The 20,000-nt window shown below is 38.7% G+C and overlaps 1 protein-coding gene across 6 annotated transcripts in view; it reads left to right on the top strand.

Annotated features, from left to right (window-relative positions):
• Positions 1–20,000, top strand: part of LOC136829801 (putative neural-cadherin 2) — a 680,925-nt gene that overhangs the window by 632,038 nt on the left and 28,887 nt on the right. For 5 of the 6 annotated variants that reach the window (XM_067088744.1, XM_067088749.1, XM_067088745.1 and 2 more), the window contains 15 exons: positions 328–483; positions 746–937; positions 6,053–6,241; positions 6,378–6,591; positions 7,024–7,232; positions 7,824–7,987; positions 9,608–9,767; positions 10,400–10,585; positions 11,913–12,196; positions 12,691–13,168; positions 13,656–13,976; positions 14,110–14,210; positions 16,493–16,654; positions 17,401–17,592; positions 18,499–18,677. In XM_067088744.1, the coding sequence (XP_066944845.1) occupies positions 328–483; positions 746–937; positions 6,053–6,241; positions 6,378–6,591; positions 7,024–7,232; positions 7,824–7,987; positions 9,608–9,767; positions 10,400–10,585; positions 11,913–12,196; positions 12,691–13,168; positions 13,656–13,976; positions 14,110–14,210; positions 16,493–16,654; positions 17,401–17,592; positions 18,499–18,677 (3,187 nt within the window). The remainder of the gene's footprint in view (positions 1–327; positions 484–745; positions 938–6,052; positions 6,242–6,377; positions 6,592–7,023; positions 7,233–7,823; positions 7,988–9,607; positions 9,768–10,399; positions 10,586–11,912; positions 12,197–12,690; positions 13,169–13,655; positions 13,977–14,109; positions 14,211–16,492; positions 16,655–17,400; positions 17,593–18,498; positions 18,678–20,000) is intronic. The other variant, XM_067088748.1, reaches the window with a different exon arrangement.

Consider the following 20,000-nt stretch of genomic DNA (forward strand, 5'->3'; position numbering starts at 1 on the left):
CACGGGTATTTGAGTCTTGTTCATAATTGAGGTGTTTTTACATGGGGCTGTTATAATATGGCTGTGAATAAGCATCTTATTTGTACTGCTGTTTTATAAATATATATATATATATATATATATATATATATATATATATATATATATATATATATATATATATATATATATATATATATATACACATATACACTGGTGCCCCCATTAACTTCTCACTGCTAAGCCTAGATCCGAATGAAGAAAGAAATGAAGATATTCCCATGCCCAGCCGGGGCTCGAACTCCCGTCTGAGATCTTCTAAGTCTTCCGTTAACTCTCCTTCTGCAGGTGGTGCCAGGCAGTGGCAGAGGGTGGGAGATGTTCAGGGTAGACGGGCGCAAGACGGGCACTCCTGGCGGGGACCTGAGGGCTGTGGAGCCCTTGGACTACGAGAACGAAGAGCACAGAAAGGGCTTCAAGTTCAAGGTTCAGGTCTCGGATATGGTACGTAGCCAATTTGTTGTTGTTATTATTATTTATAAAAATCTCACGATAGCACGAGTCACTAAAACGGCGAAGAAATCCACAGCGGCGTAGATGTAAATATATGTTTTAGAGATATATATAATTAAATCTCTGTCTCTGCCTCTTTCTCTCTCTAAAACCCCAGCCTGAATCCAGATCCCAACCTCACCCTCTTGTCTGAGACAAAACCCAGCCACTTCAAACTCCCTTCCGAAGCTTTTAAGTTAATGAAGGCAAAAAGCTGTCTCCCTTTCAGGGCGACGAAGGCTGGAACGACATGTACCACGTCGACGGGGCCTGGGTCAACTTAAATTTGGTCGACGCGAACGACAATGCCCCCGTCTTCACGAGGGACCACGCCCACTTGACCTTGGCTGAGGACACTCCCCCAGGGACGCTGCTTGCCACCTTCACTGCTCATGATATTGATGGGGTGAGGACTTTATAGACTCCTGTATATGAGTTCTGGGTTGGTTTCGGGTTTGTTTATAGTTGAGTGGTGGTTCTCAGTTATTCAGGAAACTGGCATGTTAATCTTAAGGGTTTTTCAGTGGCGGTTCTCTTTTTCCTAGGAGACTAGCCTAGCATGCCTATCTTAAAATCTTCTGAGTAGTGTTTCTCACCTACCTGTAGGACTGGTCCGTTGATCTTAAACTAATGTATCTGAGTGCCTAACTTATCCTAGGATACTTTGTATTGTATTGTACCTAACCTATCCTAGGGTGCTGTTTCTTGGCTTACCTGTATGAAATTCTTTATCCTACCTAACCCATCCTAGGATCCCTTACCCTACCTAGCCAATCTTAGCGTACCATATCGTATGCATCCTTCCTTAAGGTACCATTCACTACTAACTCATAAGATGTTGACATTCCTATTTAGGCCATCATAAAAAAACAGTGTTCTACCTAACCTGTCCTGGGGTTCTGTTCTTTAATTAACATGTCCTATGGTATTGTGGCCTACCCTAACCATCCTAGGGTGCCATATCCTTCATATCATGCCCAAAGCAGCCACGTCCTACCCAGCTTATCCTAGGGTACTGCGTACTGCTTAATCAATCTACGGGCGCGTTCACTCTGCAGTAGAACACGTCATAAACACGTCTGTAACTTATTGCACACACGTTGCGAACAGGTTCAATAGAAGTTGACAGTTTATTTTGGTTGTCTCATTTTATATATATATATATATATATATATATATATATATATATATATATATATATATATATATATATATATATATATATATATATATATATATATATATATATATATATATATATATATATATATATATATATATATATATATATATATATGTATGTATATATATATATATATATATATATATGTGTGTGTGTGTGTATACATATACACATACATACATACATACTAAAAATCATAAGTACTCACTGACAAACTGAGATCACTGCCAACCACGACACAGGCTACAGGAAAAAACAAAGCAGGATTATCTGCCACCTTCCACAAAAAATTGGAGTAATGACCAAATCTGACTGATGTAAAAAAAAGAAAAATTCCCTTCTCTCGTATAACCATCCCGAAGCTGAAACAAACTCCTGAGAAACAGACTTAATCAGGAACGAATAACAGAGATGTCAGCCCGAGGATATACAAACCAGATACACGTCAGTCGCCTCAATGTGGAATGGCATTGAGAGCAGATGCGGTATCAGAAAATGTCGCCGAGAATTATTTCAGAAAACAGATATTTTGTTATAATAGCGAACTGCTGCTACGAGAGATTATTAGTGATTATTTTTCCTCTGCTGTTATTAATCATTTTCAGCGTGTGTTAGTGTGGGATTAATCGGAGGAATTGAAAAGAGTGTTCCCAGAGGAAATTAGTTGTATTTCCAAGAAGGACAAATATCTTGCTTACTATTGGTGATAATTTCTCAGACGGGAGAAAACTATTGTGCCGGCTTTGTCTGTCCGTCCGCACTTTTTTCTGTCCGCCCTCAGATCTTAAAAACTGCTGAGGCTAGAGGGCTGCAAATTGGTATGTTTATCATCCACCCTCCAGTCATCAAGCGTACAAAATTACAGCCCTCTAGCCTCTGCAGTTTTTATTTCATTTAAGGTTAAAGTTAGCCATGGATCGTGCGTCTGGCAACGATATAAGCCAAGCCACCACCGGGCCGTGGTTAAAGTTTCATGGGCCGCGGCTTATACAGCATTAAACCGAGACCACCGGAAGATAGATCTATTTTCGGTGGCCTTGATTATACGCCGTACAGAAAACTCGATTGCGCCGAAGAAACTTTGGCGCATTTTTTTACTTGTTTGCCTAATGTTTCTAGTCATGAATTATATTAGTCAGGACAAGAAATTGAATATAATTAATAAAGAAGAACAAGATTGGGGAAAGAGGGAATGTGATGATTCAAGTATAAAATACAGTTTGAAATAATGTAAAGAATATTCTAGGGATCTTTAAAAATGGCTTGAAATTATTACATGATTTTCATTAGTTAGTTGGATCAGTAAGGGCTCTCTCTCTCTCTCTCTCTCTCTCTCTCTCTCTCTCTCTCTCTCTCTCTCTCTCTCTCTTTCGTTTTAATCCAAGATCCCAGATATCAACTTATTATATTCTTATCTATATGCATATATCTCACGAGTAAATAACTTTCTCTCTCTCTCTCTCTCTCTCTCTCTCTCTCTCTCTCTCTCTCTCTCTCTCTCTCTCTCTCTCTCTCGTTTTAATCCCAAGATCACAGCTATCAACTCATGATATTCTTATCTGTATGCAATCTCATGAATAATTAACATCCAGTGAAATAAAACTTACTTTCTCTCTCTCTCTCTCTCTCTCTCTCTCTCTCTCTCTCTCTCTCTCTCTCTCTCTCGTTTTAATCCCAAGATCCCAAGTATCATCTCAAGATCACTTCCAACCCCTTCAAGATTTTCATTCTCCTTTTGACATATATTTTTAATCCGTCGTCTTTCTCCTCTCTCTCTCTTTCTCTTTTTTCTCTCTCTTTTTCTCTCTCTTTTTTTTCTCCTTCCTCTTTTTTTTCTCTCGCCCCATCTCCGTTTTAATATATCTTAATCATCTCCGCTTTTTCTGTCCGCCCACAAGGAGACCCGATCATTTTTCTTTCTTGACCAAAGAGACTGCTATCCCCCCCCCCACCCCCACCCCTCTCTCTCTCTCTCTCTCTCTCTCTATTGTTACCTCACGTCATGGCTTTTCTTCTCAGGCATTTAATTTTTTTATTCTTGTTCTTTTTATTTTTACACCTCTCTCTCTCTCTCTCTCTCTCTCTCTCTCTCTCTTTCCTCACGTCTCAGATTTTCTCCTTAGACATTTTACTTCTCCATTCTACTACTTTTATCCTCTCTCTCTCTCTCTCTCTCTCTCTCTCTTGTTCTTTACGAGGAGGTCTCTTCAGCTACGTTGAATATCAGTCTAGAAATTCTTGAATTTCCCTTCCTCTCTCTCTCTCTCTCTCTCTCTCTCTCTCTCTCTCTCTCTCTCTCTCTCTCTCTCTCTCTCTCGCGAAATACCACTTGGGGCCACGTTCTCCAAAAAATGCTAAGGAACGAAGAGAAAGAAATTTGTTAAGCTTTGGCCCTCCCCTCCAGGGACTCTCTCTCTCTCTCTCTCTCTCTCTCTCTCTCTCTCTCTCTCTCTCTCTCTCTCTTTGTTTGCATTTTTGCTTTCTTTTTTTTCACTTTCTCCTCTGGAGAAAGCAATCTCCTCCTCATTTCCTACTGGCATAGAGGGGGGAAAAAGTACATAAATATATACGTGCTTTCTGAGGCGAGCTTTTGCATAATCATGCAAAAAAAAAAATTTTTTAAAAATTTGGCAAAAAAAACATGTCTCGTATAACAGCTGTAATAAGGTCTGGCGTTTAAAGGCGGTCTTAGTGGTCGGGAAAATAAACGTAAAATGTTTTTTTTTTGGGGGGGGTGGAAGGGGGAATTGATATATAAAGCAGAATATTGTTAAATAAATATTTTTGAGTAAGGGAGAATTGATGTGTATTTGTTTTACAATATTGTAAAATAAATGTTTTTGGGGAAGGGAGAATTGATGTATATTTATTTTAGAAAATTGAAAAATAAATGTTTTTGTGGAAGGGGGAATTGATATATAAAGAAGAATGTTGTTAAATAAGTTTTTGAGTAAGGGAGAATTGATGTGTATTTGTTTTACAATATTGTAAAATTAATGTTTTTGCGGAAGGGAGAGTTGATGTATATACATTTTACAATATTGTAAAATAAATGTTTTTGGGGAATTGATATATAAAGAGGAATATTGTTAAAATAACTATTTTTTGATAAGGGAGAATTGATATTTCAAGACGAATATTGTAAAATACATATTGATATATAAAGAGAAATGTTGCAAAATATACACCAATATATAAAAGGGAATATTATAGAGTTAATATCTTTAAGGAAGGGGGTATTGATATTTAAAGAGGAATACTGTAAAATAAATATTTTTGAGTAAGGGAGAACTGATGTGTATTTATTTTGCAATAATATAAAGTGAATATTTTTTAAGTAAGGGTGGTTATTAAAGAGATATTTTTGACTGAGAGGAAATTGTAAATGAGGAGGAATATGCAGAACATTAACCAAGGTTTTATCTGAAATGTTATTTAAAATGTAAAACGTCTGGGGATTAATAATGTTATACGTTGTAGTGTGTAGTAATCATAATGCTGAAATGTAATGTTGTAATGTTTTAAGTTCAGATGGAAGAAAATTCAACTTTTATAATATTTTATGGGGCTGTTTTTGTCGTTATGCAAAATATAATTCTCAGGAAATGAGAAAATGCTATTCCTAAGAAATAAAAGGCTTATTATATTTATGTATGTACGTAATTATTATTATTATTATTATTATTATTATTATTATTATTATTATTATTATTATTATTATTATTATTATTATTATTATTATTATTATTACAAACATTTTCCAGATCATTCTAATTTTTCATTAAAAAATACAAACATTTTCGAAATCATCTCAATTTTTCACTACAAAATACAAACATTTTCTCCATCATCTTAATATATCACTAAAAAATACAAACATTTTCCAAATCATCTTCATTTTTCACAAAAAAAAATCCAAACATTTTCCAAATCAACTTCATTTTTCACTAAAAAATACAAACATTTTCCAAATCATTCTCATTTTTCACTAAAAAATACAAACATTTTCCAAATCATTCTAATTTTTCACTACAAAATACAAACATTTTCTCCATCATCTTAGTATTTCACTGAAAAATACAAACAATTTCCAAACCATCTTAATTGTCCACTAAAGAATCCAAACACTCTCTCCATCTTCATTTGCTACATTTTCGAAATCATCTAAATTTTTCACTGAAAAATACAAACATTTTCCAAGTCATCTTAATTTTCCACTAAAAAATCCAAACATTTTCCCCATCTTCATTTGCTGACACCAAACGACCTCATAATAATCATTTTCCAAACCACCTTAATTTTCCACTAAAGAATCCAAACGCTCTCGCCCCACCTCAGGGCGGGAAAAGTCGCGTCAGCTACTCCGTCGCCCCGGCGAGCGACCCGGGCGGAATTTTTGGCGTCGACAGGTCGGGAACGGTCCGACTGGTCGGTGGCCTGGACAGGGAAACGGCCGACGTCCACAACGTGCTGGTTCTGGCTACCGACGACGGTATTCCACCCAGAACGACGACGGCTACGCTGTCGGTAAGTGCATGGGAGAGCGGTATAGCTTGTTCGCGCCGTCCTGAAGATGTGGATTTGTTTTACACGAAAGTTCTCTTGTTTTTATTATTATTATTATTATTATTATTATTATTATTATTTTTATTATTATTAACAGGTTAATGTAACGGACGTCAATGATAATCCACCGTTCCTGGCAAATCCACAAGAGGTCCAGGTTCTGGAGAACGCGAAGCCGAAGGTCGTGGCCGAGGTCAAGTTGGGTGACCCCGACGACTGGAGGGAAGGTCACGGGCCCCCCTTCACGATAGCCCTGGACCCAAGGGCCCCGCCCCATATCAAGTCAGCGGTCAAAGTTCGATTCGAGAGGAGTAAGTGTGGTTTTTTGGGGTGGGTTGGTGGGGTATGCCCTTCTTATATTGAAATTTGCATTTTTTTATTTTTTGGTAGTTTGGTTATCCAGTGGGTCTGCCCTTCTTAGATTCGTCTTCGCCCACCCTTATTTAAACTTTTATTTTTTGATGGCTTGGTTAGCTAATGGGTCTGTCCCTCTCATATTCCACTTCTCTCTGTTTTTTTTATCAAATGGGTCTGCCCCTCATATTCCAATTCACTGTTTTTTTTTTTTATTTGTTTATCAAACGGGTCAATAGGAAACTGACAAGCAGTTTCATGAGCGTCCTTCGTCTAAAAAATATTTTCATTCCTTTTCTCCTGAAGGAGGCGACGAAGGGGGAGAACCTCTCAGTTACTTTCATTAATCACCATCCTCTAAAACATTTACTTTCTCTTTTCTCCCGAAGGAGGCGACGAAGGTCGAGGCATGGGCGTCGTGTCGACGAGGAGCGCCCTTGACCGGGAGGAGCGACGCGCCCTTTTAGTTCCTTTACTGGTGGGGGACGCAGGATCCCCCCCACTGTCAGCTACCGTTACCTTGACGTTACACGTCGCAGATCTAAACGACAATCCAATGGCGCCTGCGTCCAAGATTATCACTGTACATACGGTCCAGGTGAGAGAGAGAGAGAGAGAGAGAGAGAGAGAGAGAGAGAGAGAGAGAGAGAGAGAGAGAGAGAGAGAGATAAAATTTTAATGGGACAGTTGTTGATTAGAATGTTGGGAACCAGAATGTGAGAGAGACTGAGAGAGCAAGAGAGAGAAAGAGAAAGTGGAGAGAGAGAGAGAGAGAGAGAGAGAGAGAGAGAGAGAGGTTCACTGCAAATTTGACAGGGTTTATACTGATGTTAAACTGAAAGAGAGAAAGAGAGAGAGAGAGAGAGAGAGAGAGAGAGAGAGACGTAATTATATTCATTTAATTACCACCAATCCTAAATTAGCCATCCTATCTGACCGCATTACCTGCATCCCATCCTATTTATATTGTCTTCTGAATCCTTACTGCCTAATCTGGGGGAATCCTTCAATCCTTCACAGGCCTAGATGACAGAGGTGCTCCTGGGTAGGATATGTGTCAAGGACTTCTGCTCTTCATATCCTAAACTAACCTACAGTATGTGAACCCTTTCCCTGTATCCCATCCTAAATGATATTGTCTTCAGAATCCTCATTACCTTATCTCAAGGAGTCCTTCAATCCTTTGCAGCCCCAGGCGACGGAGGTGCCCCTGGGTAGGATATACGTGAAGGACCCCGACGACTGGGACGCCGCGTCCAAGACCTACAAGTGGAAACAACAGCAACACCCGAATTTTTCGCTCAACGCCAAGACTGGGGATCTCTCCATGAAGCCTGCTACCAGAGATGGAAGGTGGGTTTGCTCCGTTAGCCTTCTTTGGCTGATGTTTTTTTTTATGTATGTTTTTCTAGGGTTAGTGTTTTAGTTGGATTTTTGGGGTATTTTTTTTTAGGGTCTGGGGGTTGTTTAATCTTGTGGGCTTTTTTTTGAGGGAGGTTTTTTAGTCTTCAGTGTGTTTTTTGTGAGGGTTGTTTAATATTCAGTGTATGGTTTTTTTAGGGTGGTATTTAATCTTCAGTGTATGTTTTTTGAGGGGAGGTTATTGAATCTTCAATGTTTTTTTTTTTTGGTGGTGTTTAATCTTCAGTGTTTTTTTAGGGGATATTTTAATCTTCAGTGTGTGTTTTTTGAGGGGGAGTTTTTTATCTTTAGTGTATGATTTTTTGAGGGGAGGTTGTTTAATCTTCAGTGTGTGTTTTTTGGGGGGTTCATTTCATCCTCAGTGTGTATGTTTTTTTTGGGGAGTCCTTCTTGAATCTTCAGTGTAAGTTTTTTCGGAGTGTTCGTTGACTCTTCAGGGGGGGATACTTTTAATCTTAAGTGTATGTTTTTTTGGGGAGGGGGCGTTTTTGGATCTTCAGTGCGTGTTTTTTTGGAGGGGGGTTTCATTGAACCTTCAGTGTGTATGTCTTTGGGGGGAATCGTAGACTTTTCAGCGTTTTTTTTTTTTATCTGGGTGGAGTTTTAGTTGACCCATAAAAGTATGTTTTTCTTTATGGTGGGGTTTGGGTTTTTTTACATGTCGAGGGTATGTTTTTTTCAGAGGGTTTGGCGTAATGATAAATTTGGGACTAAAAGATCCACTCAACATAATTTTAAGTTAGAATTTTTTTTCTCCGCGTAGGGGGTTAATGCCGACAGTGCACCTCACAGGGTGTACTGTAGGCACTACTAAAGGTTCTTTGCAGCTTCCTTTCGGCCCCTAGCCACAACCCCTTTCATTCTTTTTACTGTACCTCCATTCATATTACCTTTCTTTCATCTTGTTATCCATCCTCTCCTAACAATTATTTCATAGTGCAACTGCTTTGAGGTTTTCCTCCTGTTACACCTTTCAAACTACCTACTCTTAGTTTCCTTTCCAGGGCTGAATGCCCTCATAGCTCCCAGTGCTTAGCCTTTGGCCTAAGATCTATCTTCCATTCCATTCCTAGTTTTTTTTTTTTCAGGGTAAATATTTGGAATAAGTGAAGTTATTTTAACTGAATTAAATATTTTCTTCTTTTTTTTTACAATTTTTGACAAAACAGTTGAAATATTTTGATGCTAATATTTGATTTAATGGAAAGAATTTATCAATATCTTCCTTTAATAAAAAGTAGATAAATTTAAGATCAAAGATTTTTTTTAATGAAACACTTTCATTTTATTCGATGTTCCCAATGAAAATTACATTCGTTCATTTCCTAAGATACTTTCAGGCACAAAGAAAAAGATGAACTTTGACCTAATATTAACTGACATATTCAATATTCAATCATCAGTGAATATCCCTGACACAGCTTTCAGAATAAATAAAAAAATAATTACAAAATAATCATGGACTTCCTAATGGCTTCCACAATCTTTTACCTGCCTTTTTTGTGCCTCAGTTTTTTTAATCATCTTTTTCTTCTTCTTCTTCTCTTGCAGTTATGACCTCGGCTTCTCCGTCAGCGACGAGAGCCAAGGTCAGTCCGGGGTCAGCGCTAATGTCACTGTGAGGGTCAAATCTTTAAGTTATCGGGAGGTTAAAGCGGCCACGCCCATAACTCTGGCCATTAACCCTTACAGGATTGTCAGGGAGGAAAAGGTAGGTGGGAGAGAGAGAGAGAGAGAGAGAGAGAGAGAGAGAGAGAGAGAGAGAGAGAGAGATTGGTTCCACAGCTGTTGACATAAATTATTTATAAGAATTCCGTGCGCTTTCTGGTTTTCTAATTGAGAGAGAGAGAGAGAAAGAGAGAGAGAGAGAGCGAGAGAGAGAGAGAGAGAGAGAGAGAGAGAGACTGGTCTCACAATTATTTACTGAAGTTATTTACACGAATTTAGGGACTTTTCTGGTTCTGTAAATTGAAAGAGAGAGAGAGAGAGAGAGAGAGAGAGAGAGAGAGAGAGAGAGAGAGAGAGACTGGTCTCACAATTATTTACTGAAGTTATTTACACGAATTTAGGGACCTTTCTGGTTCTGTAAATTGAGAGAGAGAGAGAGAGAGAGAGAGAGAGAGAGAGAGAGAGAGAGAGAGAGAGAGAGAGAGAGAGATTCCTTACACAGACTGGAAAAAGAAATAGAGATTAAATAACTAAAGTAACTTATTACTTATGTATATGTGGAAAGATAAAAATCTCCTGCAATTTATTATTATTATTATTATTATTATTATTATTATTATTATTATTATTATTATTATTATTATTATTATTATTATTATTATGATGATGATGCAGAACGACATGAACCTCCTGGACTATCTGGTGTCCATGGTGAGAGAATGGGTGTCCTTCAGCAAGGAGGAAGTAGAAGCAGTGTCCGTCCAACAGGTTAGAGGTCCTCCCACTCCTTCGACCAGGATCTGGCTGACCTCTCCTTCTCCTACGAACCTCCACCATATCCTCCTACACAGGAAACAGGAGGTGAGCTCAGGTCAAGTAGAAAAGTATAAGGTATCATAGATGAGGTTATAGAATCAGTGATTCTCAAACTGGGTGTTGTGACATCCTGGGATGTCACAGACAGTACCTAGGGGTGCCGTGACACCCTGGGGTGCCAAAGACAGTACCTAGGGGTGCCGTGACACCCTGGGGTGCTACAGACAGTGCCTAGGGGTACCGTGACACCCTGGGGTGCCACAGACAGTGCCCAGGGGTGCCACAAGATTGCCATGAATTTTGTCTTGGCTGAATCATCTCAATGAACATTTGTAAAGAAAATAAGTTTACAGAAGTCTTCATCTAATTATTATCAGTGTGTCTACTCATATATATATATATATATATATATATATATATATATATATATATATATATATATATATATATATATATATATATATATATATACATATATATATATATATATATATATATATATATATATATATATATATATATATATATATATATATATATATATATATATATATATACATATATATATATATTATAAAATTTTATTCATTAGTTAGGGTGCCATCACCAAAAAGACTCAGAACCGCTAATAGATGATGGTTTAGAATTGAGGTCACAATTGACGCGTTTAGTAACTCCTTAGAGGTCATAAATCATGTCTTGGATAAGTTCATAGAACTGGGGTCATAATTTACTGGTTTGATAAGTCTTCAAAGGATCATAGGTAAGGTCAAAATGGTTTAGAAGTGAGGTCACAATATGCAAGTGTAATGAGACTTTAGGGGTCAAAAATTGAGTCATAGAAATGAGGTCACAATATGCAAAATTTAATAGTCTTTAGAGGGCCAAACAAGGTCATAGATAAATAGGAAGGACTGCCCTGCTCTGTGGCCTTCCACTGAATTCACTGATTGGTTCAAAAGTGAGGTCACCATGTATAAGTTTAATAAGTTTCTAGAGGGTCAAAGAAGGTCACACATAACAGGGAGGGCTGCCCTTTTAGTATATTCATTAATTGCATATCACCTGTTTTTGAGCTCTGAGGATTAAAACATTAAGGACAGATGGTGATGCCCCCCTTACTCACTTCTATATATACCCGTCCCTGACTTTTTTCTTTATATCAAATCCCTCCTACAGTGGAGACAGGTGTGTTTATGAGTAGTGCCTAAATAGGATTAGCCCTCATTGGTCATACTTGGCAAATGGGGATGCCCCGTTTAGATCCTTCACTGGAATTCACCAGATTTCCTTTCCTATTGACCTTTCAATCCTCTATCATTGTTGATAATGATAATGATTGATAATGATGATTCTCATATCTCTTCAACAGCTGGAACACGCGATGGGCGTGAGCGTTCTCGACGTGGGCGTGGGGGCGTGTAAGGAAAACTCCCACGACCAGTCTAGCATCTGCAGGGAGGGCTGCTCCGCTCGCGTGTCCCTGGGCAGCGGTTTCTCCGTCGTCGACGCCAACACTTCTGCCCTGGTGGGGCCTTGGGTCAACATACAAAATGGCTGCAGCTGTCAGAGTCCCCCCGAGTTCGAGGACGGCACCTGCTCCCCTGACACCTGTTTGAACGGAGGCAGGTGTATTCCTACCGATACTGGAACTAGGTGAGGTTAATTGAGGCACAGGTGTGTGTCTTTGTAAACACTTGTCTCACACTTTATGTGCTGTGTATGTGTGTATGTATGTGTGTTTGTGTGTGTATGTGTGTTTTTTAGTGTGCATTGTGTGTACTTTTTACACAGTGGGCTCAAAGGGATCCTGTTTTACTTAAAACACATGTACGTGTCTTTGTAGACACTGTCTCACCTCATGTACTGTATATGTGTGTGTATGTGTGTATATGCATGTGTGTTTGTGTGTGTATGTATGTGTCTGTGTATGTGTGTGTGTGTTTTTTAAAATGATGTTCATTAACGTTTCGGTAATTCAAGGTATGTTCTTTATAGAGCCGTCTTCTATTCGAGGAACCAGCTTGTTGACAAGAAATATATTTGTATGGGCATTTGTTTAAGAGAGAGAGAGAGAGAGAGAGAGAGAGACAGACAGAGAGAGAAAACCTTACTCATTAAGGACATTCACATTCCGGTTCCTTCCTCAGGTGTATCTGTCCTCACGGAACCACCGGCTCCAGATGCAAGGTCCTCATCCGTCACTTCGAGGGCGGAGGTAGGAAAGGCGGAGGAACAGGAGGAGGAGGAGGGGGAGGAGGAGGAGGGGGAGGAGGTGGTGGTGGAATTAGTAGTGGAGGAGGAGGCCCAATGGCATCCTCAGGGCATCATCCTCAGCAGGGCGGAGGAGGATGGGCATGGGTGCCGTCCATACCCTCATGCGCAGACGTCCACATCAGCCTGGACTTCTTCACCAGCAGCGAAGACGCGACTCTCCTGTACTCTGGCCCAGACCACTTGGTCATGCCCTCGGCGACCTACAGCGACATGTTCTCCCTCGAGCTCCGAGGGGGTCGACCCTCCCTGTTGCTCGACCTCGGAGCTGGGCCTTCGGTGCTCAACCTCAACGCTTCCTACTCGCTCGCGGATTCGACGTGGCACAGACTCGACGTCATCTGGAAGGACGAGGTGAGTCGAGAGTTATTTTGATTTGTTTCTGGTTGAGTGGGAAATATATGAAGGGGTAAAACTTCAAGGGCAGTCACTGAAGTGGAGAAATTAAGAGGTTTCTTATGGTCTAGACATGTAAAGAGAATAGGAGATTATGGTAGGATAAAATGTTTGTTATCAGTTTTATGTGGTATGGTCATCGAAGGAGAATGGGATGAAGATCAAATTACTCAATAATTAGATAATAATGGTTGTATTTAGACCAGAAGTTAAGGGAGAGCTAATAAATGCTGAGGAATGTTTTAGGGAAAGTGAAATGCTAGGATGGAAGGGCCTTCATATATAGGAAGATTAACCACTGCGATCCCTGGATCGTCTTCATATCTAGAGAGTGCGAGTATGAGTATAAGGTATGAGTGAGTTTTAATGTATATGTAAATGTATATGCATTGAATGGCTGTGTTTTGATATCCTAACAAACCCTTGTCTCTCCGAATCATCTCAGCTGGTGGAAATGATCGTCGACCTATGCTCCGGCGGGAGCATAGATGGCCCTCCCCCCAGGCCTTCCTCAAACGCCTCCTCCTCCTCCTCATCATCGTCATCATCAACGCCCACACTCTCTCCGCCCATCCCCCCTGACGCCCATACGTGCAGAGGAGCGGCGAGGCTGCCGAGGGGCGCCAATCTCCTGAACACAGCTCAACCCCTTCAGGTGGGCGGGCTCTCACACCCGCCCCCTTCCCAGACGGCTCACGGGTGGCCCACGGCGGTGTCCGGGCTTCCCCTCAGGGGGTGCCTGAGGAATTTGAGGATCAACGGAGAGGTGAGCGTAGAAAGAGTGATCGTTATCATTATTGTCATCAATCAACTGGTAAATCTTAATAACTTAAATATTTCTAAACTTGGTACAACCCTATACTAACGGCTATATTCTCTGTTTCCTTTGCCCATCATAGCTAATAGACCTAGGCAATCAAATCCTCAGTGAAGGCAGCTCGCCTGGTTGCCCGGCTGTGGAGTGCGAGTCGAGTGGTCTCAGCTGTGGAGTGCATGGAAGGTAAGTGGCTTAAGTGACTCTTGTCTATGTATTATAACAGCCAAATAGCTCTGTGTATTATAACAGCCACAAGACTGTATTATAACAGCCACCTGACTCTGTCTTTGCATTACAACAGCCACATGACTTATGTATTGTAAGCTCTATGTATAATAACTTCCACATGACTATGCATTATAACAGCCACTTCACTTTATCTTTGCATTACAGCAGCCACATGACTATTATTATGTATTATAACAGCTATATAACTCTGTGTATTATAACAGCTACCTGACTCTGTCTTTGCATTACAACAGCCACACAACTCTTATGTAATATAAAAGCCACCTGACTCTGTCTTTGCATTACAACAGCCACATAACTTTTATGTATTATAACAGCTACATAACTTTTATGTAATATAACAGCTACATAACTCTATGCATTATAAAAGCCACCTGACTCTGTCTTTGCATTACAACAGCCACATAACTCTTATGTATTATAACAGTTACATAACCCTATGCATTATAACAGCTACATAACTCTATGCATTATAGCAGCCACCTGACTCTGTCATTGCGTTACAACAGCCACATAACTATTATGTATTATAACAGCTACATAACTCTATGCATTATAACAGTCACTTGACTCTGTCTTTGCATTACAACAGCCACATAACTGTTTTGTACTATAAAAGCCCCATAACCATGTATTATAACAGCTACATAACTATGTATTATAACAGCCACACAACTCTATTTTAACAGCCACATAACATTATGTATTATAACAGCTATATAACTCTATGTATCATAACAGCCACATGACTGTAAGTATTATAAGAACCACATAATCTGTGTATTATAACAGACACCTTACTCTGTCTTGGTATTCTAACAGCCACATACTTCTAAGTATTATAACAGCTACAACCACATGTCTTGGCTATGTATCATAACAGCCACATTACTGTCTGTGTATTATATAAAAACCACAAAATTTTTGAGCATCCAAAATATGAGGATATGAAAATAAGAAGATATCATACCGGCTTTCACAGTAAACAGATCAGAAGAATGAGGTTAATATCCTTTATATGTTTGCAGCTTTTTGTTTATTCTTGACAAATAAAAGTATGTTTTTGTTTATTCTCGACAAATAAAAGTATGTTTTTGTTTCACCCTTGGTACACTTAATAATAAATAAACAGGTTAAAACAAATTGCAGTGCAGATGGTACGTCGTATTTGTTGCAAGCAAGCTTTGAATTCCTATATTTACATTTCTCAGTCCAGACCCTACCTGGTAAACATGTAAAAATCAAACATTAACTCCAGCTTTCGATCAAGAACAAATGAATAGCTCACATTCCCCTCAGATATAAGTTTTATATGTTTCTTACAACCTTTGTTTGTCCGTCACCCCAAGCATAACATGTAAAGCAAATTAACAGATTTCACTCCCCTCCAGACACTGAGTTTTGTTTTTGTTTCTTGGGAGAACGTAAAACTAATCTTTCAGATGCAATAGATGAACTTCAAATGGTTTGTTTTGCCAGCATACATGCCATAGCCTTTAGAGAAGAGGATTTTTATATGTTGTACAGATTAGATTTGTTTCTACACACTTAGAATGACAAGTATTCACATATTCATGTCGTGTGCGTTTCTAAGTCAGTTGGGTTATGGATATGTAAATGTTTTAAGATGGGATACGTGTGTTTGTATATATATATATATATATATATATATATATATATATATATATATATATATATATATATATATATATATATATATATATATATATATATATATATATATATATATATATATATATATATATATATATATATATATATATATATATATATATATATATATATATATATATATATATATATATATATATATATATATATATAAATATATATGTATGTATGTATATATATATACACATACATACATACATAGGCAATTATACCTATAGAATAATGTACCCAAACCTTCAGTAAAACTGGTAACATAAAGACAGTCAAGACGTCAAGTCCTATCCTTTAGGACACTACGTACCTCTCCAAGGCTCTCCCGAAGTCACCTTAATTTCACAAACCTACTAGAGTCTAGTGTTGTGAGAAGCTGGCCACGGGCTGGACGATATCAAGCATAAGTTAGGGAGTTTGTGGCCCTTAGATTATCATTATTTATAGTTACTCCCCAGAGGGAAAATATGAAGTGTATAGGATTTATGTATATATTAAATTTGACTATTTCCTCTATCTCTGACCTCCCAAAGGTGCCACGGTTCCCCTGGGTACCTCAGATGCGAGTGCCAACCCGGATGGTCCGGTACCCAATGTGCCACCACTTCCACGCCCGCGTCGTTCCAGCTGAACAGCTACGTCAAGTTGGCACTGTCCTTCACGCCCCTGGCTTATACCACTACCTTGCATCTCAGGTGAGCTTGGGGGGAGAGGAGATTTGACCTGTCTTTGGCCTGTTTGTGACCTTTCTGTGACCTCTCTGTGACTTGTCTGTGACCTTTGCATGACTTTTGTGTGACCTTTGTGTGACCTTCTGTGACCTGTCTGTGACCTTTGTGTGACCTGTCTGTGACCTTTCTGAGACCTGCCTGTGACCTTTCTGTGACATGTCTGTGACCTTTCTGTGACCTTTCTGTGACCTGTCTGTGACCTTTGTGTGACCTTTCTGTGACCTTTCTGTGACTATCTGTGACCTGTTTGTGAACTTTCTATGACCTGTCTGCGGCCTTTCTTTGACCTTTGTGTGACCTTTGTGTGATATTTCTGTGACCTGTCTGTGACCTTTCTTTGACCTTTCTGTAACCTGTCTGTGACCTTTTTGTGACCTGTCTGTGACCTTTGTGTGATCTGTGACCTTTCTGTGACCTTCCCGTGACCTTTCTGTGACCTGTCTGTGACTTCTCTGTGACCTTTCTGTGACCTTTCTTTGACCTTTCTGTGACTTGTCTGTGACCTTTCTGTGACCAGCAGGTATGAGAGGTTTGAATGGAAGGGTGTTAAAACCTTGACAGGAATCGATATAGTGGGAAAATGTTTGATTAATAAGTATATATATACTGTATATATATATATATATATATATATATATATATATATATATATATATATATATATATATATATATATATATATATAATGTCCATCTACCTCTATCCTGCAGATTCAGAACCTTCACTCTACGAGGCGAACTCTTAGTCCTTTCATCCCAGCATGGGCGTGACAGGCTGGCCCTTGAATTGGTGAATGGGCGTCTATGCCTCGTCTTGCAACTCCACCCGGATCCTCCGCGGTCCCTGTGCCTGACGAAGGCGCAGCTGACGGACGGGCGTTGGCACACCCTCACTGCCTCTCGGTAAGAATGATTTGGTGTTGGGCGGTTCATTCATTCGTTTGTTTATCTTTGTTTTGTTGAGGTTATTTTTTGTGGGTGTTTTGTTTTGTCATCATCAAGAGAAGGCTAAAGTTGATATTAGATTTTGAAGGGTTTTTATGTAGCAACTATTCCTCTCTCTCTCTCTCTCTCTCTCTCTCTCTCTCTCTCTCTCTCTCTCTCTCTCGCCGGGGCCGTGAGAAAGCAGGAAAAACGAGACTCGAGAATTTCCAGAGTTTTCAAATATGGTAATTTTTGCTTTCCTTGTTACTCTATCCTCCTCCTCCTCCTCCTCCTCCTCCTCCTCCTCCTCCTCCTCCTCGGGGTTTTCAGGCTGTCGAATTCGGTCGACTTTCTTTTTAGAAAGGTTGGATTTGGGAATATTCCGAAGGGCTCTCTCCCTCACTCTCTCTCTCTCTCTCTCTCTCTCTCTCTCTCTCTCTCTCTCTCTCTTCTTGAATAATCAGATTAAAAAAAGATTCCTCTCTCTCTCTCTTCTTGAATAATCAGGTTAAAAAAAGATTCCTCTCTCTCTCTCTCTCTCTCTCTCTCTCTCTCTCTCTCTCTCTCTCTCTCTCTCTCTCTCTCTCTCCCCTAAATGTTATTTTTTCTCGTTAAAGTGATTTTTTAAAGGATTAGTTTTTTAAGTATATAAGTAAAACAACATTTCCCATACTTACCAAAAATTTACTTTTTTCACGTCTTAAAATAATATCGAGACGTTGTTTCTCTTAGAGATTTAGTTTTTTATATAAACAAAGAAAACAACATTATTATTATTATTATTATTATTATTATTATTATTATTATTATTATTATTATTATTATTATTATTAAGATGACCTTGACCTCTGCCATGACCCTTGACCTCTGCTATGACCCATTCAGGTACGGCTCTGCCACCTTCCTATCCGCCGACGACGGCGAAGGGGATCTCTACAACGCCTCCGTGTCCTTAGAAGGGCGGCAGCTCTTGGAGGTTGACAAGCAGGAGGGCGTGCACGTGGGCGGGTCTCCAGAATACGTGGGCGTAAGCGTCTTCAAGATTCATGGTGACTACCATAATGGTAAGAGATGGATTTTTTTGTTTGTAAATAAATTAAACCTAATTTTTAGGTTTGGTTTTGGTTATAGATCTCTCTCTCTCTCTCTCTCTCTCTCTCTCTCTCTCTATATATATATATATATATATATATATATATATATATATATATATATATATATATATATATATATATATATATATATGTATATATATATATATATGTATGTATATATATATATATATATATATATATATATATATATATATATATGTATGTATATATATATATGTATATATATATATATATATATATATATATATATATATATATATATATATATATATATATATGTATATATATATATGTATATATATATATATATATATATGTATATATATATATATATATATATATATATATATATATATATATATATATATATATGTATATATATATATATATATATATATATATATATATATATATATATATATATATGTATATATATATATATATATATATATATATATATGTATATATATATATATATATATATATATATATATATATATAATCATACCATTCTACTTGACAATATAAGAACTCGAACCTCTTCTCTCTCTCTCTCTCTCTCTCTCTCTCTCTCTCTCTCTCTCTCTCATCTCCACAACGGAGCAAAAAAGTTTTTTAAATATATACGAAGCACTTCCTTGCAAATTAGGATAAGACTAAAGTCATGTGCTTCGGTGAAATTTAAACCATTAACTCCCAAACCCTTGTTTTAGCACATAACTTTTTTTTTATATACTGTAAGTTGTCTGCCACTTAGACTGCTTCATTCCCCACTTATACAGAGAGAGAGAGAGAGAGAGAGAGAGAGAGAGAGAGAGAGACTCAGCAGCATCTCTCTCACTTCCTCTCTGACACTCTCAACATTTAATCGCGGATTCCAGTCACGTAAATGATCTCCCGGAGGAGGGAAAATTCCCCTTTTTTCGGGAGACAGAGAGAGAGAGAGACAAAGAGAGAGCTAGCAGCTGTTTCTCTCTGGCGACCAGCAGCTGTAGCAGCTGTTGCCGATTTACTGTTCAAGCTCTTGTGTGTTTTTGCGGGGGCGGGGAAGAGACGTCGGCTGTGGGTCGTCTGTGGTACTTATTAAACGACTTCCGAGGCCCCATCCAGTCCATTTTATTTGCTGGGAGACGCTGGTTGGGCTTTGCTGGGTTTATTTTTGGTTTTTGGGGAGAGGGGAGGAGGGCTAAGGAAGACCCAGGGACTAAGAAAGACCAAGGAAGACCCAGGGAGAGGGGAGGGGGGCTAGACTGCCCAGTGTGCCTCGTTTGG

This window comes from Macrobrachium rosenbergii, chromosome 45, assembly GCF_040412425.1.
Source record: "Macrobrachium rosenbergii isolate ZJJX-2024 chromosome 45, ASM4041242v1, whole genome shotgun sequence".
NCBI lineage: Eukaryota > Metazoa > Arthropoda > Malacostraca > Decapoda > Palaemonidae > Macrobrachium > Macrobrachium rosenbergii.